At 39.0% G+C, this 27,524-nt stretch overlaps 1 protein-coding gene across 2 annotated transcripts in view; it reads left to right on the plus strand.

Annotated features, from left to right (window-relative positions):
• The window catches only part of DOCK11 (dedicator of cytokinesis 11), a 200,845-nt gene that overhangs the window by 101,367 nt on the left and 71,954 nt on the right, over positions 1–27,524 (plus strand). Inside the window, exons 21-32 of one of the 2 annotated variants that reach the window (XM_043458483.1) lie at positions 4,398–4,519; positions 5,126–5,212; positions 7,302–7,391; positions 13,315–13,433; positions 14,980–15,049; positions 15,130–15,255; positions 16,293–16,364; positions 17,278–17,424; positions 20,461–20,544; positions 24,289–24,400; positions 24,915–24,953; positions 26,839–27,017. In XM_043458483.1, the coding sequence (XP_043314418.1) occupies positions 4,398–4,519; positions 5,126–5,212; positions 7,302–7,391; positions 13,315–13,433; positions 14,980–15,049; positions 15,130–15,255; positions 16,293–16,364; positions 17,278–17,424; positions 20,461–20,544; positions 24,289–24,400; positions 24,915–24,953; positions 26,839–27,017 (1,247 nt within the window). The remainder of the gene's footprint in view (positions 1–4,397; positions 4,520–5,125; positions 5,213–7,301; positions 7,392–13,314; positions 13,434–14,979; positions 15,050–15,129; positions 15,256–16,292; positions 16,365–17,277; positions 17,425–20,460; positions 20,545–24,288; positions 24,401–24,914; positions 24,954–26,838; positions 27,018–27,524) is intronic. The other variant, XM_043458485.1, reaches the window with a different exon arrangement.

Here is a 27,524-nt window from a genome sequence, read left to right on the forward strand (position 1 = left end):
GTATACATATATCCATGCATTCTTTAAATCTCTCTCTCTAGAGCTATTTGAAATGGAGTTGTCTTAGGATATAACCTCTTTCATCGAGCTACAGACCACTTCCCCTTACCAAAAAGTGCATTTCTGAGTTAAAATTTCCTTGCTAAAATATGAATTACATGTTCATTTTATCATCATTTCTACTCAACGTCATGTCCAAATGCTTGCCAGTGTGCTTAGATTACTGTAGGCAACATAAAGTAATATTGCTCTTCTCAGAAAGAAACCCATATTGTGATGCTATATTTTTGTTATTTCTTTTGTGTGGAATGGCCCAGCAAGCAGAATCTTCCAGCTCTACTCATTGAGAAGAGGGAAGTGAGCCCAGAGCCATGGGCATTTTTGAACCCATGGGAGATTGGAATTCTAGTGAGAAGAGGATAGATTTAACAAACTTGAATAAGCATTGATAGTGAAGCCCCAGTTGTGGTCTCATTCCTCAAGGCTTTAGATAGAGCAATGGGAAGCATCCTTGGGAGAATATCACAGGTCCTATGGACATGGCCCATGCCATATCCACTATGTCAGTGTAAGCATGCTTTGGGATTCAAATCCAAGTTAGCCTGTGCCAATCTTTTTCTTTCTTTCTTTTTTAAACATTTTTAGTGGAGTTTAGTTGCTTTACAATGTTACACTAGTTTCTATTGTATAGCAAAGTGAATCAGCTATATGTATACATATATCCCCTCTTTGTCATCACAGAGCATTGAATAGAGATTCCTGTGCTATATAGTCTATTTTCATTAGTTAATCCATTTTATATAAGGTAGTATATATATGTCAATCCCAATCTTCCAATTCTTCCCACCACCCCCTCCCACCCTTGGTGTCCATTTGTTTGTTCTGTACATCTGTGTCTCTATTTCTGCTTTGCAAATAGATTCCTCTATACCATTTTTCTAGATTCCACACGTATGCGTTAATATGTGATATTTGTTTTTCTCTTTTTGACTTAGTTCACTCTAGGTCTGTCCATGTCTCTGCAAATGGCACAACTTCATTCCTTTTGATGGCTGAGTAATATTTCATCGTATATATGTGCTACATCTTCTTTATCCATTCCTCTGTTGACGGGCATTCAGGCTGCTTCCGTGTCATTAGCCTGGACCCATCTTAAATTTGTTCATTCACTTGGCAAATATGTCTGCCTATCTATTATATACTAGATACTGTAGTAGGTAGTAAGGAGAAGACAGTGGAGCATCGAACATAGATCTCATCTTCAGTGAGCACATGGTCCAGTGGGGGAAACAAGATCTATGTAGACATTTATAACACAAGATAGAAAGTAGTAGTTACCAATAAAATTGGTGCTATGTGATCTCAGAGAAGAGTGAGTTATTCTCTGACATCACATAATATTGTTCAGTTCAACTGGTGGAAGGACAAGTGGCTGGGGAGTCAGGGAAGGCTTCCAGGAGGAGATGGTGTTTGGGTGAGGCCTTGAAGGGTGGGCTAGAGTTTGATAATGCAGTCATGGACATGACAGGACAAGGACATGACAGGAAGGGAGAGGATTCCAGGATGAAGGAATAGCTGGTACAGAGGCAGAGTATTGAGGGGTCTGGACAGGGAACCCCAAATAGTTCCATAGCACTGGAGCACTGGAGCACAGGGAACTGGGGAGGGAAGCATAGGAGGCCAGATTGAAAAGGAAGAGTCAGGTGGTGGAAGGCCCTGAATACCAGGTTGTGGGTTTGATTTTGTTCTGTTACCAATAGGAAATACTGGAGGGTTATAAACACCAGTAGGAGATGTTTTGCAGGAAATCCAATCAGGCAGCAATGTGAGGTGAGGTGGAGCAGGAAGAAGGAAGGAAGGAAGAAACACCAGTTAGGGGGCTATTTCAGGAGTTCAGGAGAGGAAGAGGGCCACAGTGGGGCTGTAAGTGGCAGGTGGGTGGGGGGCAGGAGGTGAGGGTGGAGGAAAAGACAATTGCAGAGTAATATACTGGGCCTGGCAAGTGAATGGCCTCTAGAGAGATGATTCAAAGTTAGCACTGAAGTTTCAAAACTGGAAAGAAGGTATTGCCGAGTAGCAGAGTTGTGCCTAGGAATGGTGGGTTTTGACTGATGTTGAGTTTGCAGTGTTAGTGACACATCTGAGTGGTGCCCAGCAGGCAGCAGTACTGAATATTAGGAGAGTCCCTTTGTGGATAGTGCGGTCATGTTCTAGATCCCCATAGAAATTGCAGTTCATTTAGGGTAGTGACCTTGCAGGTTGAGCAGAAATCTAGCAGAATAATGAGAACCTATGACAGTGTACCTCCTGAAGAAACAAACAACAGTTGCCTTATCCAGATCGTAGACAGAAGTGGGCAAGATGCTCAGTAGAGCATGAGGTGATTATTCTCTTGCTACTCATCAGTTTTTAAAATATATATATTGAAGTTATTTTTGAAGTATTACTGATTTATAAGGTTTCAGGTGTACAGCAAAGTGACTCAGTTATACATACATATGTATATATACACACATATCCATTCTTTTTCAGATTCTTTTCCATTATAGGTTATTACAGGGTATTGGACATAGTTCCCTGTGCTGTATACAGCAGGTGCTAGTTTTTAAAATCTATTTTATATAGAGTAGTGTATATCTGTTAATCCCAAACTCCTCCCCAGCACTCATCACTTCCAACTGTCCATCCTTTAAGTGGCTTCACACCTTTGAGGCAGATGGTGTGTGCTTGACATTGTACCTTATATAGCTTCCAAGCATTCTAGATGAGTTTTGACTGAGAGACACACTTGGCCATGCTCTGATTGATTTGCAGTGCAAAAATGTTGCCCAAGCAATTCCATAGAGACAGAAAGTAGATCAGTGGCTGTCCGGGACTTGAAGAAGGGGAAATAGAATGTGACTTCTGAGGGGTATGGAGTTCCTTTTGGGGGTGATGAAAAAGTTCTGGAATTAGGTAGTGGCAATAGATATAGAGCTTTGTGAATATACTAAGAACCATTGAATTGTATACTTTAAATAGATTAATTGTAAGGCATCTGAATTATATGTCAATAAAACTTTATGTAAGGAAAAAATATTGCTGAAAAACAAGAAATATCTTTTCCTTTTCCTGATTTCTGGACTGGAAACCTTTTGTCATTTGTCTAATTTTCAGTTTAACTACTTTGACAGAGTCCTTTTGAATGGTTCTTCTGCTCATGTTACTTTCCTCTGCTTTTTCTAAAAGAAAAGCCCTGTGTAAAGCATTTCTGAAGCTGTACTAGTGAAGATGCCCTGCAGGCGTGTTTTGGCGTCTGAGAAAGCCGTTCAGTCAACTTGGAGAATGCAATGTATCAGTCTCTTTAAGAATTAAAGCTTTGCCAAATTAAACACGTGAATGAAAACATTCTAACCAGATTTGTGTTGACTTCTGTGTTCACACTGTAAACACACGCACACGTGTGTGTGCGCACACACACACCCACACACTCACACAAAGAATTTTAAAGTATCAGAAAGCAGTGGCTTTCAAAAGTACTCTCGAGCCAACACCCTCCCTCATGCCAGAACTCAGTTCAGAGCAAGCCTTTTTACAGCTAAGTTATAAACACTTGAAGTCCAGAGTAATCTCTATAATGGAAATACTGACACCGCTTGACTTGAGCAACACAGATGGCTCTGGCTTTTTTAGCTTAGAACATGATGAGTTTTCTAATAAGAAGCCAAGAGGCTCTTTGGGGTAGAACTGTTAAGAAATGTAGAGACTGGAGAGGAAAATCTCTCAATGATTCCAGTTGTAAGTACTGTGCTGTGGCTGTATTCTCTTGCTACCTCTCTTCCTTCTGTAATCAGGAAAACTGCCCAACCAAATACTGCTGTGTATAAATATAGAACATAACCCTGACTTGTGACCTTCATTTTCCATAGTCCTTTACTTACCCTAGGGTTGCTGGAAGAAATTTTGCAGCATGGTGATTGCTGTCTGATTATAGTCTCAGATATGAGACTGTAAGGGTGGACAAGAGACATCTGAATCTTGAAAAAAATAAGTCTACCAAAATGCTCCCCTAGTATGTCAAGATAATGAAATGGATGCACTTTAAAAGCTTTCAAGTGTTTTGGTATATCAGCTCACTTTGGTCTTTAAATCACTCTGTTCTATAGAAGAACTGGGTGTTATTGTTCCCATTGTTATGGTCAAGGAGGTAGCGTGAATAACCTGTTAGTGGCCAGGCTAGGATTAGGAAGCCATCCAAACTCATTTTTTCCCCAATACTTGGATGCCCAACACCTAGACTCTCACATACAAACCCCTGGCAGCATCACCAGCCCTACCCTGCTCCCCAGTGACCAGACATTTGTGTAGCTAATTGCATCTGCGATTTCATTTCTCATGGTTGATTATTGTCTTGGCAGTTGGCTTTGCCTGGGTACCTTTACTGAAGGATGGTAGAATCATCACTTTGGAGCAGCAGCTGCCAGTTTCTGCCAATCTTCCCCCAGGCTACTTGAATCTGAATGACGCAGAATCCAGAAGGGTAGGAAAATATCTGTATTTGTTGAAGAAATCATGATGAAATGTTATTTTTCCCTTCTTTTAAAAAATGTTATTGAAGTATAGTTGATTTGATGTCATGTTAATTTCTGCTGTACAGCAAAGTGATTCAGTTTTACGTATACGATGAAATGTTTAAACAATAGAATACTGTTGGCATATTGAATGGTTTGGTTTGGTTGGTGGCTACTCAGAGTGTGGTTTGAGGGCTGATACTGGTCCACAACAAAGATAAGTATGGAAAATGTGTGTTGGGAAGTTTCTATCATAGTTTGACAAAGTAACCTCATGTCAGTTGATTCCAGTAACTTAAAATGGGACTCTTGGGCACAAAATGATTTTGTGCATGATAAAAAAATTCCTTTATATAGTCATTTTTATTGTCATTAGGAAAAGTATCTGCCTGCAAAGGATGGGAACTTCAAAATGATTTAGGATACATTTATTCTAAAGGCAGGTTATTTTCTCCAATAATACCCTATGTCTGAAGCTAGCACATTTGTTTCTGAGAAAAATGTTGAAATGCCTATATTGCTCATCTGTCCCTTGCTATGGTACAAAAACTCACATGTATGTTTTCTGTTCCCAGCAATCGAATGTGGATATTAAGTGGGTAGATGGTGCAAAGCCTTTGTTGAAGATCAAAAGCCACTTAGAGTCTACCATTTACACTCAAGTAAGTTGCATCCCATGAATTTGTCAAACAAATTTTTTTGCCACACCATGTGGCATGTGGGACCTTAGTTCCCCGGCCAGGGATCAAACCCATGCCTCCTACTTTGGAAGTGAGGAGTCTTAACCACTGGACCATGAGGGAAGTCCCCGAATTTTGTCAATTTTAATACTTAAGTTTTTTCTTGATTAAAATAGATTATATTCATTTCTACAGTCTTAGAGAAGTTGTGGCCTAAAACACTTTCTTATTAGTAATAACACCATTCTTAATAATAGCTCAAATTTTTAAATTCTTCTCAAATGACCAAATCCCTTTATTCCCATTGACTGATTCGAGTCTTCCAAAACTCTGAAAAAAATATGGAGGCTATTATCACCATTTTTAAACCATATATATATATATATTTGAGCTGTTTTAGATTTACAGAAAAATTATGAGGATAGTGCAGCCACCTCCCATATGCCCTATACCAAGTTTCCTCTACTGTTAACATTTAACATGAGTGTGACACCCTTGTTACAACTCTAGAAGCAGTATTGAGGCATAATCATTAGCTGAAGTCTGGCCTTTATTCAGATTTTCTTAGTTTTTACCTATTAGTACCCCTTTTCAGTTTCAGGATTCTATCCAGGATGGCATGTTACTTTTAGTTGTCACGTTCCCTTAGGCTCTTGGCTGTGACAAGTTCTGAGTGTTTCGTTGTTTTGGGTGACCTTGTCAGTTTTCAGGACTACTGGTGCTTTGCGGATGCCCCTCTGTTGGAATTAGTCTGATGTTTTTCTTATGGTTAGACTGGAGCTGAACACAGAAGTTGGCAGTCAGTGGATCAGGATTAGCTACTACAGTTTGCTCTTAGACTCAGCATCCTTGAAATTAGAATCAAGTATCTGTGAGACACCTCAAGCACCGTTTGAAAAATCATGGATGGAGAAGGTGAAGTCCACGCTCCTTGGTACAGCCCTCTCAGGTTTCCTTGGACATTCCATCCTTTTATAGGAAAAGAAACAGGGGCTCAGTCAGGTTAAAAGATTTACCGAAGGTCCCACAAATAATAATTAGAGGAAGCAGGTCAAAATATGACTTCCATTTTTTTCTCTTTAATCCCTTTTGTTAAAATTGGAGGATAATTTTTTTACATTGTTGTGATAGTTTCTGCTGTACCACAACGTGAATCAGCTCTGCATGCATTCTCAGTTGCTTCAGTTGTGTCCGACTCTTTGCGACTCTATGGGCTGTAGCCCACCAGGCTCCTCTGTCCATGGGATTCTCCAGGCAAGAATACTGGAATGGGTTACCATCCCCTCCTCCAGGGGATCTTCCCAACCCAGGGATTGAACCCAAGTCTCTCACATCTTCTGCATTGTAGGTGGATTATTTAGCAGTGGCGCCACTTGGGAAGCCTGAATCAGCTATATGTATACACATATCCCCTTCCTCTTGGACCTCCCTCCATGCCTCCCCCCCCCACCCCAACTCTCATCCCTCTAGGTCATCACAGAGCACAGAGCTGAGCTCCCTGTGCTATACGGCAGCTTCCCACTAGCTATCTATTTTACACATGATTGTGTATATATGTCAATTCTTCTTTCTCAATTCATCCAGAATTTCTTGATTCTGGTTCCTGAGACAGTCTGTGCTATCCAAAGATTCAGTGTCTATAGATTTCACATAGGACATTGGACGCTGGCCACCACAGGGCCAGGTGACTCCCTTTTCTTCACCTGTCAGTTCAGACCTCTCTTCCTGCTTGTTCCATTAAAATATAGAAGCGACCCAACTTCAGAGATGACACTACTGAAAAAAGGAAACAAATGTTGGACTAGTTGGGCGTAAATGGTGGCCTACCCGCTGCACTGAGATGCATGCTGAATGGGCCTGGTTTGCTGTTTTGTGTGTGGGTTGAGAGGCCTCTGGGACTCAAGGAGGAACATGTGTGTTGGTAGCTGTAGATGCTGAGTCGGGTCATTAGAAGACCCAGGGAAACAGGCTTGCAAGATTCTGGGTGGGAGGACGGGTGGTAGAGGTGGAGAGCCTGTGTTTTGTGGGTAATGAATCAAATTTCATATGGCTGTGTCCATCTGGTTTTCAGGATCTGCATGTGCACAAATTCTTCCAGCATTGCCAGCTGATTCAGTCAGGCTCGAAAGAAGTTCCCGGGGAGCTCATTAAATATTTAAAGGTAAATGAACAGCAGCTTTCTGTGAAAGGGTTGTTTTTCTTGTCTTTTGGTTGCCATATTTTTGATGTGGGAGGGCCAAAAAAAATGAATTCTTGAAAATACTTTTGGCTGCAAATCCTCAAGAGAGCACATTCTACTGTCCTTGTCCATCAAGTGGCTGTTTAGAAGCACACAACAGAAGCACGGCATTAGGAAGAAAATGTTTTAGCCAGAATTCAACAGCATACTTAAAAAAAAAAAATCTCATGAATATGTTTGTTTCGGGTCCATAGATTGATTTTTCGAGGTCTTTTCTCATCTTGCTGACAGCCCAGTAAAGGTAGAGAATGCTGTGGAGAAAAAGGAGTCACTTTTACTTGGAATAAAACATGAAATGGTTCCTGGGTCCGTAGGTGAAAGAGTATCAAAAGGGTCAGCTGATAAGAGAGAACCTAGTTGCTCCATGGTGCATAGGAGTCATAAGAAATGCCATATTTTATCAAAAGTATTGAGACTCCAAGACTCCACTGATGCCCTAACATGGTAGGACAAAGCACATGTCATAAGACCCAGCTGACAATAGCTTTTCTCTTGGCTGCTCCTTCAGTAGATCAGCCATGGCCAGTCTGAGGAGTTTTTATTTTAAATGAAGTCCTCTACAGGATTTCCCTTTCGACATATGTTAATAAAGAATGATATGAAATGAACAAAAATACTCATTTCTTTCAGAGAGGCAGTGTGAATGAGGTAACACGTGTATGGGTTCTGGAATCACAAACTGAGCTTGTACCCCAGCTCTGTCACTTGTTAATTCTGTGATTGACCTTGACCAAGTTACTTAACTTCTCCAAGCCTTTGTTTCTTCTTCTGTCTCATAAAGATAACAGTAACACCCACTTGTATGGTGATTGTGAGGCCTCAGTGAGACAGGGCATCTGCTGTGTAGTATTCATTCCACACTTTTTTCTTGAGTACCTCCTGTGGGCCAGGCTTCATTCTAAACATGGGGAGGATAAGTGAAGAAAACAGACAATATCCCTATTTTCAAGGCGCTCACTTTATTGTGGAGACAGATGGACACTAAACAAATAAATGAATAAATATTTACATCTGCAGTCATGGTTCCAGGACCCTCCCTAGATACCAGAGATGCTCAAGTCCCTTGCAGTCAGCTCTCCGTATCTGCAGATGTGAAATATGTGGAGGTGGAGGGTCAACTGTGCATCTTATGTCAGTTGGTAATAAGTACTATAAAGAAAACCAAAATAATAGGGAAGGGGAATAAGAAGTGATAAGGATCTCTTTTTTAGATTGTCAATGAGGAGCTCTCCAGTAAAGAGACCTAAAGGAAAGGAGGGTGCCAGCCATGTGGAATTCTGGGCAAGGGCTGGGAACAGCAAGTGCAGAGGCCCCAAGGAGCTTGCTTGGTGTGTTCCAGAAACAGGAGGAGTTCCAGTGTGGCTGGCACATGCAAGGATAGGCCGCCCCATTGGAAAAGATAGCTGGGTTACTGGTCCGGTAGGGCTTCATAAGCTGAGATGAGATGGGAAGCTGTGAACAAAGGAGTGTGATGTAATGTCACTGTGGCTTTTAAAGAATCATCCTGCTTACCATACAGAAAATAGATTGTTGCAAAGGTAGAATCAGGCAGGTAGCTGATAAATGGTGGCTTTTATTCTTAATTAGCATTAAGAAGTACAGTAAGTCATCTAATTTCAAGTCCTTATCTTGGGTAATGTCTAGAATCCCTCTCTATATGTGAATGCCTTGTCTACTCAGATCCGTGGCTTTATTCTTCCACTGGGGAAGCTTTGTAAAAGTTTTAACAAAATTAAATTTCTTGTATTGATATTCTTAGAATGGAGGGGGAAGAAAGGTATTCATATTTGTGTTTTTAAGGGTGTGGATTTTGTTATTTCTGTGACCTATGCTCACCCTCTAGTGGTAATGAATGAAATGCCATGTGATTATAGAAAGCGCCAAACTCCTGTATGGAATGTCAGTGCTAAAAGGGATCTTTAGGGATTTTTTTTTTTTTACAGATGAGGACACTGAGGCCTGAGGACAGTGATTTACCAGTGGTTATTCAGCTGGTTAGTAGGAGATCAGAGCCGAGCATGTCTTTTGATGGGTCTTTTGACTCCTAGCCCCGTGTACTTTTTATCAAACCTTGCAATCTCTTGTCCTTGTAAATGACATTGTTTAATCACTTCATCTAACCATCCACATGCTGAGCTTATTAAGTGTTCAGTATTTTCCTAGATGCTGTGTGGCTTGCAAAGAAGAATAACTTAGGCTATTTTCCATAGGGATCTTATGACCAGTTGAGAGGGGCCCATTTAAGTCAGATGACAATATAAGTCAGTAGTACAAATGATCGTCCAAAGCAATATGTAATTAAATGTCAAATGCATGATACAGGATATAAATGCTCAGAGTTCACAAAACTGTGGAACCACTGAGACTAGAGGGTTCCCATCTTTATCCCTTTGATTCCTTCATTTATTCATTTATTCAGTCATCCCCCAAATAATTATTGAGTACCTACTGTGGGGCCAGATATTGTACTGGATGCTGAGAATATAATTGGGATAATTCAGACAACATACCTACTCCAGTTAGGGTAGAGAGATTATAAAGAAGTCCCATTAGATAGGGATGAGTACTGTGAAGAAAATAGAACAGGTTAAAGCTCAACATTCAGAAAACTAAGATCATGTCATCCAGTCCCATCACTTCATGGCAAATAGACAGGGAAACAGTGGAAACAGTGGCTGACTTTACTTTTTTGGGCTCCAAAATCACTGCAGATGGTGGTTGCAGCCATGAAATTAAAAGACGCTTACTCCTTGGAAGGAAAGTTATGACCAACCTAGACAGCTTATTAAAAAGTAGAGACATTACTTTGTCAACAAAGGTTCGTCTAGTCAAGGCTATGGTTTTTCCAGTGGTCATGTATGGATGTGAGAGTTGGACTATAAAGAAAGCTGAGTGCCAAAGAATTGATGCTTTTGAACTGTGGTGTTGCAGAAGACTCTTGAGAGTCCCTTGGACTGCAAGGAGATCCAACCAGTCCATCCTAAAGGAAATCAGTCCTGAGTGTTCATTGGAAGGACTGATGTTGAAGCTGAAACTCCAGTGTTTTGGCCACCTGATGCGAAGAGCTGACTCATTTGAAAAGACCCTGATGTTGGGAAAGATTGAAGGCAGGAGGAGAAGGGGATAACAGAGGATGAGATGGTTAGATGGCATCACCGACTTAATGGACATGAGTACGGGTAAACTCCGGGAGTTGGTGATGGACAGGGAGGCCTGGCATGCTGCGGTTCATGGGGTTGCAAAGAGTCGGACGTGACTGAGTCACTGAACTGAACTGAATGGGCTCTAATGTGACCAGGAGTGCAGTCAAGATGGAGTTGTCAGGGAAGACCTGTCTGAGGAGTTGAAGACATTTCAAGCTGAAAAGAACTGATGAGGGGAAGACAGCCATAGATGATAAAACTGTGTAAAAGGATGACAGACTATTGCAGCAGGTGTAAACACCTTGCAATGAGATGTGTGAAAGATAGGAAAAAAAAGCAAAGACAGCATAGCTGGAGCACACTGAGCAGCGAGGAGCAGGCGATGGCCCCAGATGAGTGGAGGATGGGGAACCCTTCATAGCTTTTTGTTCTTGGCAGTTGGCTTTGTTTGTAATAGAGGGAAATGGCATTGTTGAACTTGCCTTTCGAAAAGAGCCCTCTGGCTGCTGGGTAGAGAACAAATTCTGTGTAGAGAAACTACTGGTACAGGGAGACCACTTCTGCAAGGAATGCCCATCTCTCTTTTTTCTACCTGATGTGATCCTACTTAACCTTGAACCTTAGAACCTCTGTCCTCTGAAGTGTGTGACATTCCCTCCTCACTTGCAGACACAGTTGCTTCTTCTTCTGTGCGTTTACTGTGTACTGTTTACTGTTTGTGTCACAGTGATTCGGTTCCATGTGTTTTCCTTCCATCGTCTGTGAACTGCTTGATGATAGGAACCACGTCCATTTGATGTGCTTGGCAATCGGAAGTTCATTCATGTCCAACTCTTTGCAACCCCGTGGACTGTATAGTCCATGGAATTCTCCAGGCCAGAATACTGGAGTGGGTAGCAGTTCCCTTCTCCGGTGGAATCTTCCCAACCCAGGTCTCCTGCATTGCAGGCAGATTCTTTACCCGCTGAGCCACAAGGGAAGCCCACTTGGTATACGTTTATTCAGTATGAGTGCATGAATGGCTTCACCAAAGTGGGGGGTGAACTTGACTGGGAAGGGTGGTTAGGACTTTGCTAAAAAAATATGAACAAAGGCACAAAGGTAGGCATGCATTTGACAATTTCAAGGAGCAGAGCAGTCAAGACACCAGTTTGGCCTCATGAAGAATGGTGAATGTTAAGGCTGAAAATGTAAGTTGGGTTTGAAGTAACTTAGACTTAATAGCCTGGGTCAGGTTTCCTCCAACTTGGCACTATTGGCATTTGAGGCAGGATGGGTCTTTGTGGTAAAGGACAGTCCTATGCATTGGAGGTTGCTTAGAAGCACTTCTGGCCTATCCACTAGATGTCGGTAGCACCTCCTCAGTCGTGACAACTGAAAATGTCTCTGGACATTGCTAGATGGCCTGGAGGGGTGGGGTAGTAAAGGGGTCTCTGATTGAGAACCACTGCCCTAGCTAATGGAGAGGCATCAAAAAATTTTTTGATGGTGGCAGAAAGTGGCCTGATGTAACCGCTACTTGAGGAGGATTGAGTTTTGGAAATGAGAGTTAAATATACTGAGGTTGAGGAGAAACTGTACATAGCCCTACTGTTAATGGAAAATTACTGGACTATTTTGGTTATAAGTTATAGCCCTGAAAAAAGGGCTATAAGGGTAGAAGAGAGGGCAAAACATTCGGAAAAACCTGAAGGAAAGACTAGAGGTTCCCTAAGCTCAGTTTCTTGCATTAGCCATCTGATTGAAGAGAAGTTGCCTGGAAATCTAAGAGGTCACTGTTGAGATGAGAGAGGCCTGAAAAGGGAGGGTGAGCATAAGGATGGAAACATGGGGCACTCTGAAAGATGAATACTGTGTTCCTTAGGATACAGACTTGTCTGACCATCTCTGTCTTTCCCAGGGCACTAAATATTGAACTGGTGTAGAAGGTGCTCAGTGAGGTGGTTTTTGGTTGGCCAGTTGACTGAGTGAGTGAATGAATGGGTGAATGAAGGAAGGAGGGAAGGAAGAAGAAAGACATTTTACTTATTGGGTTGGCCAAGAGATCGTTCGGGTTTCTCCATAAGCTGTATAGAAAAACCCAAACGAGCTCTTTGGCCGACCCAATATTTTGCTGCTTGTATCATTTCTCTGTATACACGAATATATTTCTTCTTTCTGATGTTAATGTGCCAATCAGTAGAGGTAGAGTGTTAGTTAGCACTTTGAAGAAATGTATTATGAGGATGTTAGAATGCAGAACTGCCTCAGTTTGTGGATGGAACCAGTGTAAAGCCAACCATACGTAGAAATACACTTTATTGAGTCCCGTTCTCACTGCACAGTGATGGCCCACTTCTCCCTGTAAAACATATGAATGCTGGGGCCTGGTAGGCCAGTCTCCACTACCTCCAAACATGCCTGCTCCCCAGCCCAGTTGTTGATTTATCAAGAGTCAGTCACCTTTATTCTAAAACCTGTTGATCCCAGTTATACTTGTTATCTTCAATAGAGTATTTAATATTAAAGGAACTAACAAAATCTGAGTGCCAAAATAGAGATGTGTATAAAGTAATTGACAAAGTCCCCTATCCCTGGAAGCATGTGTTTAAAGTGAGTTTATATTCTAGTGAATGTATTTATCATTACTTAATTTTTGGTTGTTTCACCTTTGCAAGTTTGATCATACTTTGATTTTCATAACTAATAATGACTTATTTTAGTGTTTGCATGCCATGGAGATCCAAGTCATGATACAGTTTCTACCTGTAATTCTTATGCAACTCTTCCAAGTTCTCACAAACATGACCCATGAAGATGACGTTCCTTTCAACTGCACCATGTGAGTTTCGGTGTTACAATGTGAAGAATCAACTTTTGTTTCCTTTTGCATTTCTTCATTTGTCTTCCAAATGAGAACCCCAAAGGCAGAAACCTAATATAACTTACCTCTAGTTTCTTTCTTCTCGGACTGAGGGACTCACATCCCTAGGGATAGACGGTACCAGAAACCACAGGATAAGTTTACTGTGTTTTCCTCAACCAGGGGCTCTAAAACTGCTGCATGTTAGAGCAACCTGGGAAGCTTTTTAAAATATCTGTTCCCAGACCATACATCATACCAGTTAAACCTGAATCTCTGAGGGTGGAACTCAGCATTGGTTGTTTTTTTTTTTTTTTTTTTTAAGTTTCCACAGTGATGCCCTAATGCAATGGAATTTGAGAATCACGCCCTTGACCAGTATTGTCCGATAGAACTTTCTTCAGTCATGGAAATGTTCTATACCTGTACTGCCCAATATGGTAGCCATTAGTCACATTTAGTTGTTGAACTCTTGAAATGTGTAACTGAGGATCGGAATTTTTCATAGTAGTTAATTTTAATTTGTTTACATCACCACTTGTGACTAGCAGCTCTCACATTGGACAGAGTGGCCCTAGGCCATTAGTTTTTACTCGAAAGAATAAGAGTGTTCTTTTTATAGGAAAACAAACAGGGATATATTGTAGAGTAGGATGCAAAATGCACTTAATTTTTGAAAATAAAACAGGGGTTTTAAAAAAATTATAAGCTCACTGCTGGGTGTTTCTGGCTTTGCTGCTTCTGCTGTTGCCACAGTGTCTCTGGAGCCTCAGGGTTCAGGCTCCACACACCCGCATACTGTTTGCTCTTCTCTGCTATTGGGGATAGTCTGGTTGCTAATTTAAGAAGCATTATTCTAGTCCAGTGGTTTTCAAAAAATGTGATTCCCAGACCAGCAGCATCAATACACTTGGAAGCTTATTAAAAATGCTAATCATGGAACTTCACCCCAGACCTAAAAAATCAGAAACTCTAGGAGAGGGGTGAGCACTCTGCCCTCCAGGTATTTCTGATGCATGCTAAACTCGCAGAACCCCTGCTGGCTTCATAACTTTAAAACTTTCTATGAATCTTAGATTTGCTTCCCATTTTAGTTCATCTCATTACACCTGCTCTGTCTCTCCCTTCCCTTCCCCCCATCTGTTGACATGCTTAACAATTTTTCCTATTCTTTTCCTTTGATTTTTACTAGAGGGGATCTCAATATTTACCTTACTGAAGGCTTTTTACTATATGGTAGCTATGAACGTACTTCAAATGTGATTTAGAAAGGAGATGAAAAGAAATATCTTGGTTGCCAAAATAAAACATCCTTCTTTGGAACCAAGAAATGTATTTTACAAAGCCCTGAACATGTTACATGCTGAAATCTTTGTTGGATCCAAACTAAGATGCCATTTAACACTTTCATTATTTAGACAGTATTAGGTGTTTTTAAGGGTTAGATATGATGGTTTTATCTAACAATCAAACTATAGTGTTTCATTGTGGTCTGACGTGCTGACTTTTGTGAATGTTGTTTCAGGGTTCTCTTACATATCGTATCAAAGTGCCATGAAGAAGGCTTGGATAATTATTTAAGATCCTTCATTAAGGTTTGTGGAGTAAGCTTTCTTTCTGAGCATTTTGTCTTATGAGAGAATTTGGTCTTATGGTTCATTCTCTTTGATTATAGTATAGCTTCCGACCTGAAAAACCCAGTGCTCCTCAGGCCCAGCTGATACATGAAACTCTTGCGACTACAATGATAGCGATATTGAAACAGTCTGCAGACTTTTTAGCAATAAACAAATTGCTAAAGGTAAGGACACAGAGACATGCTTGCTTGATACCCTCCCATTCCAGGTCTAGTCTGTCATCATTTCCTCAAGTGACTCCCTCTTTCACCAGCACTTTGCCTATGCATCCTTTTCCCCCAAGTTCTCCACAGAAATCCTTCATTCCCTTCACCTTCCCCACCTACCCCTTGCTCTCAGTCAAATGCATACTAGAATTTTGGAGGGTATAGATCTGGGTGAGAATGCTGTATTCATCAGTTAGCAGTTCTGAGCATCCACTTTCTCATTTCTGAAATACAGGTAAAACATCTCACATGTTGTTTCTGGCACATAGTAGGCACTCACTCAAATGGTGGTGGTTCTTATTGTCATAATTTTTACTATTCCTGTTAGTAATGGTGTTAGTCACTCAGTCGTGTCCAACTCTCTGCAACCCCATGGATTGTAGCCCTCCAGGCTGCTCTGTCCATGGGATTCTCCAGACCAGAATACTGCAGTGGGTTGCGATTTCCTTCCCCAGGGGATCTTCCCAACCCAGGGATCAAACCTGAGTCTCCTGCATTGGAGGCAGATTCTTTACCATTTGAACCACCAGATATCTGCTTGAGACTTCCCTATACCCTTCAAATTCTCCTTACACAAACACCTCTGCTACTTGGGCTGGCCTCAGTGTCGTACGAAGGGCAGGGTTGGGTCCCTCACTGGGTGCAGGCTCTAATATGATTCATTGTCCATAGAGAATTTAAAAACAGCAATAAAGTAAACTAAAAGTTGGTTTGTTCTTATCACCACATTTAGGCAAATCAAAGCAGTGTCAGTGATAAAATACCCCTCTCCACCAAATATCCTTTGTACATCACCAGCTGGCTCTGAGGCATACTATTACCTTTTTGCCAACACAATTTGAAGATATTCTAGGGACTTGGATAGTCAGTAGCGATCACTTTAAAATGTTATTAAAGTTCAGAGACAAAATCCATAGTGATTTGTCAGCCTTTTATAAGCTTCAGGAATTTGGGTAACAATTAAAGATTGATTTGTATTTATTTGTTTATTTTAGTACTCATGGTTTTTCTTTGAAATTATTGCAAAGTCTATGGCCACATACTTGCTGGAAGAGAATAAAATTAAGGTAAGTAGGCTCAAGAATAATATTTAACATAGACAAAGAAGGCTAATCTTATTCATGGGTAGCCATGACATGCAAATCCTCTTTTATATTTTAAGGACTCTCAGTCTGTAGCTTTTTTCAGTTTTTCTTTAAAAAAAAAAAAAACAAAGGTGTTCATATGTTTTCAAAGTCTCAGCTTCAGAGGCTCACCACATAGATTCTTCCCTGTGAGGTATTTGCCATATTAAGTACATTATCTTTGAAGCTTTCCCTTTGTCTTGTGGTTTTAAAATGTCAATGTCAAAAATATTCATTAGGAAGGAGAACACGTACCAAATCAGAAAGAACTATTCTTTTAGAAAGATTGAAGGCATGTACAAAGTTAAAAATATTTTATGTAAAAAAAGACAAAAACCAAAATCTCTTTATGTAATGTGTGTGTTCCTGGAGTATGCTGTATATATACCTTTAGTTGTGTTTTCAAACTCCTTCAGAAGTACAAAGAAATTTTAGCTATAGGCATTGAAAGCTAAGACCTTGTGAAGTAAAAAATAATCACTTCATATTTACATTTTTATCAATATTTCCACAGAACAGATTTACTGAAATTAAAATGCATGGATACATGTTTACTTTGTGTGTCAGGAAAAAGATGGAATGAAAAACGGTGTGTCTGTATCTCAGGAGCACAATTCCAAAGTTGGGTCAGAATGACCCGACTCTTGTTCATGATTTCAGTCAGTTATAATATTACAGGTCCAGATAGGTGCTATAATGATCTAAAGTATATATTTAACTAGCCATGTCTTTTTTAATTTGGGAGAAAAAGTATACTCCAGTTAAAAACACATTTACATACAGTATGTGTTTGAAAATAAAACACTGATTTAGACCTTTCACAACTCTTTTTTTTTCTATGCCAATTTAATTGAAGCTTCCAAGAGGCCAGAGGTTTTCTGAGGCATATCATCATGTCTTACATTCACTGCTTCTTGCAATAATTCCCCACGTGACTATTCGCTATGCAGAGATTCCAGATGAGTCCAGAAATGTCAATTATAGTTTGGCTAGCTTCTTGAAGGTGAGTTAAAGGCATCCAGATCATGGTAAGGAATTATTCTTCACCAGTATGGTCTTTAAAGCCAAAGGAAAAAAATTACCCACTTTCTAGAGACTTGGCTGGGCTGCTGGAGGAACTATTGATTGAATTAATCCATCAGTTTAGTTAAATAACCATGTTTGATTCCCCACCTCCAATGGCTAATTAATTAAATCAGAGGTCCCACACAGGAGGCTTAGCCAGAAGGAACATCTTGCTGCTTTTGCATGCTGTTTTTCAAATATATTCATTTGAGTGCCTTTAGGTGGGGCATTTACCTTCTAGGTTGCCATGGTCTGCACCACTCCTTAATAGAACCCCTGACACTCTATACATTTAAAATCATCTCTCTGATCCTGTTGGCCTTTGAGTTTGTAACTCTTGAACTAAAAGCAAATTCTACACGTTGCTAATATAATCACCATCTACTCGTTGCTAATACATGTAAATGAAAATTGTTAATTTAGGCCAGTAAGATTATTTTGAGAAATACCAGAAGCTGTTACACTTATGAACGAGAGTACATTCTCACTGTGCTGTTTTGTCATTCTCAGTATGTAAGGGGCAATGCTGGAATGCGATAGTTCTAGAAAGTGGGTAATAGCGATATTTGATTTATTGCAGAGAAGGGGCCTAGATTTGTAATGCACTTAGTTCTTACTTCTTTCTACTCCCCATCTTCTCAGAGCCCTTCATCTTGTCTCAACCTTATTTTAAGAACCTCGCAGTCAATAATCTAGCCAAGCAATTTTAATATCTAACATACCCTTGTTTTTTATTAAAAATTCACACTAGGTTTCAGATCTCCAGAGTGTGATTTTCTGATGTAATACCTCTCTTTGCCAGAACTAAAATAAAGTTTTAACACTATTACATGAGCCCTTTTGTGTATTAAAAACCAACCACATATCTTTTTAAAATAAAGGTGAGACTATCTGAAATATAAGATCTGTTTCTTTCATGGAGTTAAAACTTGAAATTTGCTATGTTAGGGAGTAGAACATAGTTGATTTAATAGCAGTATTGACTTCATTATAAGTCAACAAACATTTGTCTGTCTTCTATGTGAGGGTCCAGAGATGAGAGAGGCTGTCTCTGTAATTATATTCCAATACATATACATGATAAAGTGTGATGACTATTATACTGAAAATATAAACAACAAAATACAATAGGAAAACAAGAAAGGGGGGGTGGATTATGACCAGGTAGTATGAACAGAGACTAGAAGAACAGTTCCCCGAGACAGGGATGAGAGTGTTGTAGGTAGAGGATTCATGAGCAGAGATGAGATATGTGTGTTCAAGAATTGTTTTGGGATGAGCAAGAAAGTCGTGCAGAATTTAGGTTGTCTGGAGGCAGAGGTGGAAAGGCCATCTGATGCCAAATGATGAAAGGCCACTAATGTCAGGCTGAGGAATCTAGATTTTGAGCTGAATACCATGGAGCTATCTACCAAAGCCTTTGAAAGAAGTGAGGAAAAAGCCAGAGTTAAGGCAACCAGTTTGAAGACTAGTCCATCCCCCTTGTCTGCCTGGCAGAGTCCATTCATCTTTTAGGCTCAGCTCTTCCCTAACCTTCCCGCATAGGGCTGATCACCTCTGCTGTTGTTTACCCGTCCTGTCCACACTTCTGGAACTTTTTATTGTGCTGTATTTTCATTATTTATTTGTCTTTACCATTGGACAAGACTAAAGACCATGGGTTATTTATTTGCCTTTGTATTTCTCTAGAATGTAAATATATTGTCTCAAACCCAGTAGATCGTCAAAGTGATCTTGAATGAGTGGTAAATAGAAGCCTATCTCATTAATCCAGGTGAGAGGTGATGAGGCAGGGAAAGTTGAAAGGAGAGGTGACAAGATGCAAACAGCTAGTTAATAAAATATTGAGTTCCTTCTATTTCCCAGGAATGTTCTGGGTACCATGGGGAACGTAAACAACATGTTATCCTCTTTAGGTGAGAAGAGCAAAATAATAAGTAAGATATAAGCTACTATAAAGTGTTTCAAGGGCCCTGTAGATTAATGAAGGTGGGCTTCATTGAAGATGGGCTTCATCGAAGATGGGCTTCATCACTGAAGAATGGGCAGGATTCTGTAGAAGTAGTGATAGAATTGCTAGCTAGACCTGGTATGAGCAGTAACTCAGAAATGGGAATGCACAGTGCATCTTGAGGGGATAATAAATAGATAAAATGGGAAAAAGAAGGTTGGGACAAGACTGTGGTTTCCCTGAATGCCAAGCTGAGGAGTTTGAAATTATATTAGAGCCAACAGGGAACTATTGAAAGCTTTTGGGAAGAAAGGTGACATGATTAGGGCTAAGACTTACAGATTAATCTGGAAGCAGTTGGATGGAAAGATTAGTGGCAGGAAGACAGGTTAGGAGGATAACTGCAGTTCTGCAGTTGCAAGGTAATGAAAGCCTTAACTAGGAGAGTGATGGCAGGAAAATATGAATAACTAGTATGGCTATCACACAAGAAGAATGTTTTGTAAGCCAAGACTTCACAGAACCTAAAGAAAAACTTCCCTTTTGGCCTGAAATGTTCACATAGGCAAGCCCCCTTTTCAATAGCTGACTGACCACCCTATAGTTCACTTTGAGCTTTGAGAATGAACCAAAATGAGGCAGTATAGCTAAATAGAGTACATATATATGTATATGTATATATATGCATGTATGTATTTGAATGTGTATATATGTGTATATGTATATATATTTAAAATATTTATCATATATATAAGAAAATATATATCTTATTTTCAAAATAAGATGTTATATATATATATATCTTATTTTCAAAATAACACAGTTGAGTCCCAATTCCAATGATAAGTCATTTTCTCTTTATCTCTTTAAGGTCGTGTAAATCTTTGAAAGTTTTTCTGTTATCTGTAAAAGTGAGAATGTCATCCCCTTAATGTGAAAAAAATTTTAAATGTGTTGAATTTTGAAAACTTGACAGACTTAGAATTAGGTAACTAACTGTTCATTTTGATTTGGTTCCTATAGCGCTGTCTGACCCTAATGGATAGAGGATTTGTTTTCAATTTGATAAATGACTATATATCTGGATTCAGCCCCAAAGATCCTAAGGTAAGTTACAAGGTCATAACTATAGTGGGTGTCAAACATTAGAGTGTGAGACCAAGGGTGACCTGTATTCTCCTCTGGAGGATTTGGAGCTGCTGTTTTCTTATAGGTGCTTTGAGTGTAGTTGAACCTCAAAGCAGAGAATAATGGATAGGGTTTTGAGGGTCCCACATAGTCATAGTCATGGCTAAGATTCATTACAGTGACACAGTAAGGATGCTCAGCTGGATCAATAGGGGGAAAGACATTAAGTGGAGTCCTTGGCAATCTCTGTGCAGGCTTCCTGAGCACCCTCCCTCCTGTTAAGGGGCACACAGAGCACATCCTCTCTCCAGCAGTGAAAATTGAGCCACACTGTGTGCAATATTTCTCTTTAGGGAAGCCTGTTTGAGACTCAGAACTTAGGATTTTTGTTGGGGCTAGTTATGTATTGGAGGCTGGTCATAATTCTAGAGTCTTGGAAAGGAAAGACAGGGAAGCAGATGTTCACCATAAATCACATTGTTGGGTGCTGAACAGGCTGGCACAGAAGGTACAACCTTACCTTGTAGGGAATGTTTGTATCAAGATAAAATTTCCCACACCACAAAAAAGAAAATCATATGCCAATATCCTTAATGAATATGGAAAAATCCTCAACAAAATATTAGCAAATTGAATGCAATAATACATTAAAAGTATGACATAACACGGTCAAGTTGGATTTATTTCAGGGATACAATGATGGTTCATCATCCACAAATCAATCTGATTCATCACATTAATAAAATGAAGGGTGAAAATAATACGATCATCTTAATAGATGTAATGTGTGTGTTCCTGGAATATGCTATATATATACCTTTAGTTGTATTTTCAAACTCCTTCAGAAGTACAAAGAAATTTAGATGCTTAAAACACTTTTGACAAAATTTGACATCCATTTATGATAAGAGACTCTCTCAACAATGGGTCTAGAGGGAACATATATCAACATAATAAAGTCCATATATGATAAACCCACAGCTAGCATCATATTCAACAGTGAAAAACAGCTCTTTTCCTCTAAGATCAGGAGTAAGACAAGCATGCCCACTCTCACCACTTTTATTCAACATAGTATTGGAAGTGCTAGCCACTGAAATTAGTCAAGAAAAAGAATGAGAGGGCATTCAAATTGGAAAGGAGGAAGTAAAACTGTCACTAGTTGCAGATGACGTGATAATATATATTGAAAACCCTAAAGACTACACCAAAACTCTGTTCAAACTAATAAATGATTCAGTAATGTTGTATGATACAAAATCAGCATACAGAAATCTGTGATGTTTCTATATACTAATAACAAACTACCAACAAAATTAAGAAAACAATTCCATTTACAATTGCATCCAAACCAGTAAAATACCTGGGAATAAATTTAACCAAGGAGGTGAAAGACCTGTACACTGAAACTACAAGACATTTATGAAAGAAACTGAAGAAGTCACAAATAAATGGAAATATTCCATATTCTTGGATTGGATGAATTAATATTGTTAAAATGCTCGTACTACCCAAAGAGGTTTACAGATTCAGTGTATTCCCTATCAAAATTCCAGTGGCATATTTCACAGAACTATTAATAGAACAAATAATTCTAAAATTGGTATGAAACCACAAAAGATGCTGAATGGCCAAAAATAGGAAGAACAAAACTAGAGGTTTCATGCTCACTGATTTCAAGCTATACTAAAGATATATTAATCAAGACAGCATGGTACTGGCATAAAAACGGATACACAGATCAACAGAACAAAACTGAGAACCCAGAGATAGACCTACACATATGCATGTGCTAAGTCGCTCACTCGTGTCTGACTCTTTGCAACCCCATGGACTGCATCCCCCCAGGCTTCTCTGTCCATGGGCATTCCCCAGGCAAGGATACTAGAGTGGGTTGCCATGCCCTTCTCCAGAGGATCTTTCCAACCCAGGGATTGAACCCAGGTCTCCTGCATTGCAGGCAGATTTTTTACCATCTGAGCCACCAGGAAAGCCATACCCACACATACACAACAAAGGAGCAAAGAACATACAATGGAGGAAAAGTCTCTTCAATAAATGACATTGGGAAAACTGGACAGCCACATGCAAAAGAATGAAACTACACCATTATATTACATCCTAAAGAAAAATTTACTCAAAATGCAGTAAAGACTTGAATGTAAGACCTGAAATCATAAAATTTCTACAAGAAAATGTAGGTAATAGCCTCACTGACATCCATCTTAGAGGTGCTTTTGTGGATCTGACTCCAAAGGCAAGGGAAATAAAAGCAAAAATAAGCAAATGGGACTACATCAAACCAAAAAACTTCCACACAGTGATGGAAATCATCAAAAGGAAAGGGCAACCTACTGAATAGGAGAAGATATTTGCAAATCATATATCCATCATGGAGTAATACAACTCAACAACAAAAACCACCTGATTTAAAAATGGGAAGAAGATCTGAATAGACATTTTTCTAAAGAAGACATAAAGATGGCCAACAGCACTTGGAAAGATGTTCAACATCACTGATCGTTAGGGAAATGCAAATCAAAATGCTATCTCACAATGAGATAGCACCTCACAAACTGTTAGAGTAGCTATTATTGAAAAGAAGAAAGAAATGTTGGTTGGAGAGGATGTGGAAAAATTGGAACCCTTGTACACTGTGGGGCTGTTAATTGGCACAGCCACAATGTAAAACAGTATGGAGATTCCTGAAAAATTAAGAATAGAACTACCGTATGACCCAACTTTCCCACTTCTGGGTATCTATTCAAAGAACATGAAAACACTAATTCAAAATTATATGCACCCCTATGTTTATTTTACTGTGGCATTATTTATAGTAGCCAAGATATGGAAGTAGCCTAAATGTCCATCAGTGGATATATGTATAACAGAATACTACTCAGATGTAAAAACGCTGGAATCCTGCTATTTTACAATGTGGACAGACCTTAAAGGTATTATGCTAAGTGAAATAACTCAGACAAATACCATATGATTTCACTCATATGTGGAGTCTAAAAAAAGAAGTGAATGAAAAAATAAAAAACAAACTCATAGATACCGAGAACAGATTAGTGGTTACCAGAAGGGAAGAGTCTGGGGCGGGGGTGGGCACAATGGTGAAGGAGGTGTGAACTGTTCCGTGATGATGGATGGTGACTAGGCTTGTGGTGGTGATCACGTTGTACTGTATACAGATGTCAAATTATGATGTTGTGTATCTGAAACTTATATAATTAAAAAAAAATCCAATTTCCCAATTGCCTGCCAATGACCAACCTTACAAGCAGGCCTTTTTAAGGAGAGCAGTCTTGAGCCTGCAATGTTGACTCTCTACTGCACAGGTCACATTTCAAGGTATACCTAAAATACTAAACACTTCTGTTTTGAAAATTAATGCTCTGTATTTAATTATTTTAGAATGTGTGTGCTCAGTTGCTCAGTCATGTCCATCTCTTTGCTATCCTATGAACTATAGCCCACCAGGCTCCTCTGTCCATGGGATTCTCCAGACAAGAATACTGAAGTAGGTTGCCATTTCCTCCTCCAAGGGATCTTCCCAATCCAGGGATCGAACCCATGTCTCTTGTGTCTCCTGCATTGGCAGGCAGGTTCTTTACCACTAGTGCCACCTGGGAAGCCCATTAAAATTTAATATTTTAAATTATTAAAATAGTAAATGCCTACTATATAGGAGTTTATGTATAATTTCTTTGTGCTTAGGTTCTGGCTGAATACAAGTTTGAATTTCTGCAAACAATTTGCAATCATGAACATTACATTCCTCTGAATTTGCCAATGGCTTTTGCCAAACCTAAACTTCAGCGAGTTCAAGGTATGTATTTGTGTTTTTCATCTTTTGGAATTGTGTTTTCATTTTTTTTTTTTTGCTAGTGCTAGTATAGTATAATATTTTCTAGTTAAACCAGTGATTCTGGAGGTAATCTCAGAATTGTTGCTATCTGAAGAACATTAACAGTTCGTTAATGGTACTCTGCATTTCCTTCATAGTGTCAGTGGTTTTATTCATAGTGTGAAGAGATTCAGTGTGTTACATAGATTGCTGCTTAAGCACAGACATCAGATACTAATAAAATTGCTCTCTGTAGTACTATTTGGATTCTTAGATGAGACTGAATTTTGAAAAAGACATATAAATGCATTTCTGCTTAATGGAGCCTCAACAGAGAATTATAAAAGCAGAATAAAATAGTTATATGTATGTATTAAATTTATGAAATGCCTTCAATTATCTCCATTGCTAGTTTTATTGAATGCTTTGTTGTGTAGCACTATTCTTATGTTACTATGTTTTTTATTTGTCCCTTTTCTTTTCATATATTAATTAGATTTTTTTTCATTTGCGGTGGACCGTTTGACTTCAGTAGGTAGGTTTAACTCGGTTCACTCTAAAGTAGTTTGCTGTTTTTAAAAACAATTGATTTCATGAATGGCTAAGATGGATGGGGGCCTTGTTTGCTTTTCAAATCCTCCCTAGCCAAGATGAGGCTTTGTTTAATGCATCCAGAAAAGCTAGGAGGCAGTGTATTTGATAACTCTGAAAACCAGCTTGAGTAATACTCCAGTGTAAACATGCACACTATTGATACTATGTAGAAAATAGATAACTAATGAGAACCTCAGGGAACACTGCTCAGTGCTCTGTGGTGACCTAAATGGGAAGGAAATACAAAACAGGGGCTCTATGTATACCTATAGCTGATTCACTTTGGTGTACAGCAGAAACTAACACAATGTTGTAAAGCAACCTATGCTCCAATAAAATTATTTTTTTTGAAAAAAGGAAAAAAATAAGCTTCAATATTGATTGCTAGAAGCATCAACTTTAAAACACCATCCTCAGAAAACATGTTTTGGCCCACACCAGCTTGGGGACTGATGAGTATCTTTTTTTTTAAGTGTATGTCATCTCTCCCAAGCTCACCTCCCTTCTCTCTGACCCTGTTTAATGACTTCTTGGCCACAGTTTTTAAGGTGTGGATGAAACTACCTTATTGGTTTTATTCAAATCCCTCAAGTGAAAAAAACCTTACTGCCATTGTACAGTCGACCCAGATAAGACAACCTGAGTTAGTCTGTACTGACCCTTGTGCATAGAAAGTGATTGTGATTCACAAAAGACTATGACCAATGGCTGAAAGAACATCAGCTGTCTTGGTCTCTTGGGGAGTAAAGGCCACTGCTGAGCAGTGGTTTTAGTGATTGAATGGCTGCCAGTGAAAATGGAGAAAAATAGTTAAAAACCCGACCACTCCTATTCAACCATTCCCTTATTATAATAGAGTCTGAGCATGTATAGCTCAGATACTTCCCCCATCATTTATTGATAGCTTGAGGAATTCAGGGAAAGGAAGGGGTGAGGATTTAGGATTAAATCTGATTTAGCATTTATTAAATCCTAGTTGAATATATAGCATCCTGTTAAGTTTTAAAGAGACTAGAAAAGAAACAGAAAACATATCCTTCAGCTTTGTGGCCTCACTAAAATTAAAGGGTAGGGGAAAGGAAATAAAGATAGCAGAAGTTTCCTGTAGAAATGATTGTACTTGGTCACAATTCCTTCTGAGTAGTTATAAGGCAAGTCCCAACCAGGATATTAGCAGCTGGGATTTAAAGTGGATGGAGGATCTAAGAGGAAGTGAAGAAAATAGCTGGAAATGGTAATTTTATGAAATAAAAGATTTGTGTTTGCATAATGAATTTGAGTGAGATGAGGATGTTTTTCTTACCATTCTTGTACCCCATTGTATTGGGACCAATATGTAACATTTAGTAAAACATTTGATAGTTTATACTGTTAAAACGATGCAATTGTCTAGTTTCTCTTTCTGCTTCACAAATATAAACAGATGAGTGAATCAAGTGTTGTTTAGAATTACTCCATTTTTAAGGTGTAACTAAATCTCTTCAGATACGAAGAAATGTGTTAAAACATTGCCAAATCTAGTATTCTTTCATTCTAGGTTTTATCCTAAGATTTGAAAAGCATCTAGAAAAAAAAAGAATTCTAGGAACTACTTTACCAACTGAAATTGTCATTAAGGCTATCATCTGGCCCCAATGATGAGTGCTTGTATCTTGTAAAATTTTGCATGCTTATTCTATATGATAAAAGAATTGTTCATATTTGTTTATAATAAAAATATAGCTCTTGCTAGCATGATCACATATTACTAAGTAATATAATACTTTAATGTTAAAGTGATTTTTGAATATTTTTATAAATGAGTTTTAAATTTCATTGTACTGCAGATTCAAATCTTGAATACAGTTTATCAGATGAGTATTGCAAGCATCACTTCTTGGTTGGTCTGCTTCTGAGGGAAACCTCCATTGCTCTTCAAGACAATTATGAGATCAGATATACAGCTATCTCTGTCATAAAGAATCTTTTGATAAAACATGCATTTGACACTAGATACCAGCACAAGGTAAGGATGTTTGTATCATCACCAGTATCACATTAGCTAGTTTCTATAAGATTTTACATTGAAAATGAAGTTTTCTGTAAGAAACATAACATGAGCACTGAGTAATTTATTTTTACAAATAATGTATTGTTTCTGTTTGAAATGATTATTGTTGTTTAGTCACTAAGTTGCCAGGCTCCTGTCTGTGGGATTTCCCAGGCAAAAATACTGGAGTGAGTTGCCATTTCCTTCTCCAGGGGATCTTCCCCACCCAGAGATTGAACCCACGTCTTCTGCATTGGCAGGCAGATTCTTTACTGCAGAACCATCAGGAAAGCCCTTAGGTTTTAAAAATACTGTTCAGTTAACTGTTGAAGAAAAACATTGGGTTTTCAAATCATGTCTAAAGAACGACATAACTCCTTCATGATTTGTTACATAAACTGATTAGAATTTTTAAAAAACATGTTTATAACCCTGTGCATACTTTTAAATACCCATATATCCTTAAATATATCTCCCTAAATT

The sequence above is a fragment of the Cervus canadensis genome, chromosome X, assembly GCF_019320065.1.
Source record: "Cervus canadensis isolate Bull #8, Minnesota chromosome X, ASM1932006v1, whole genome shotgun sequence".
Classification (NCBI taxonomy): Eukaryota; Metazoa; Chordata; class Mammalia; order Artiodactyla; family Cervidae; genus Cervus; species Cervus canadensis.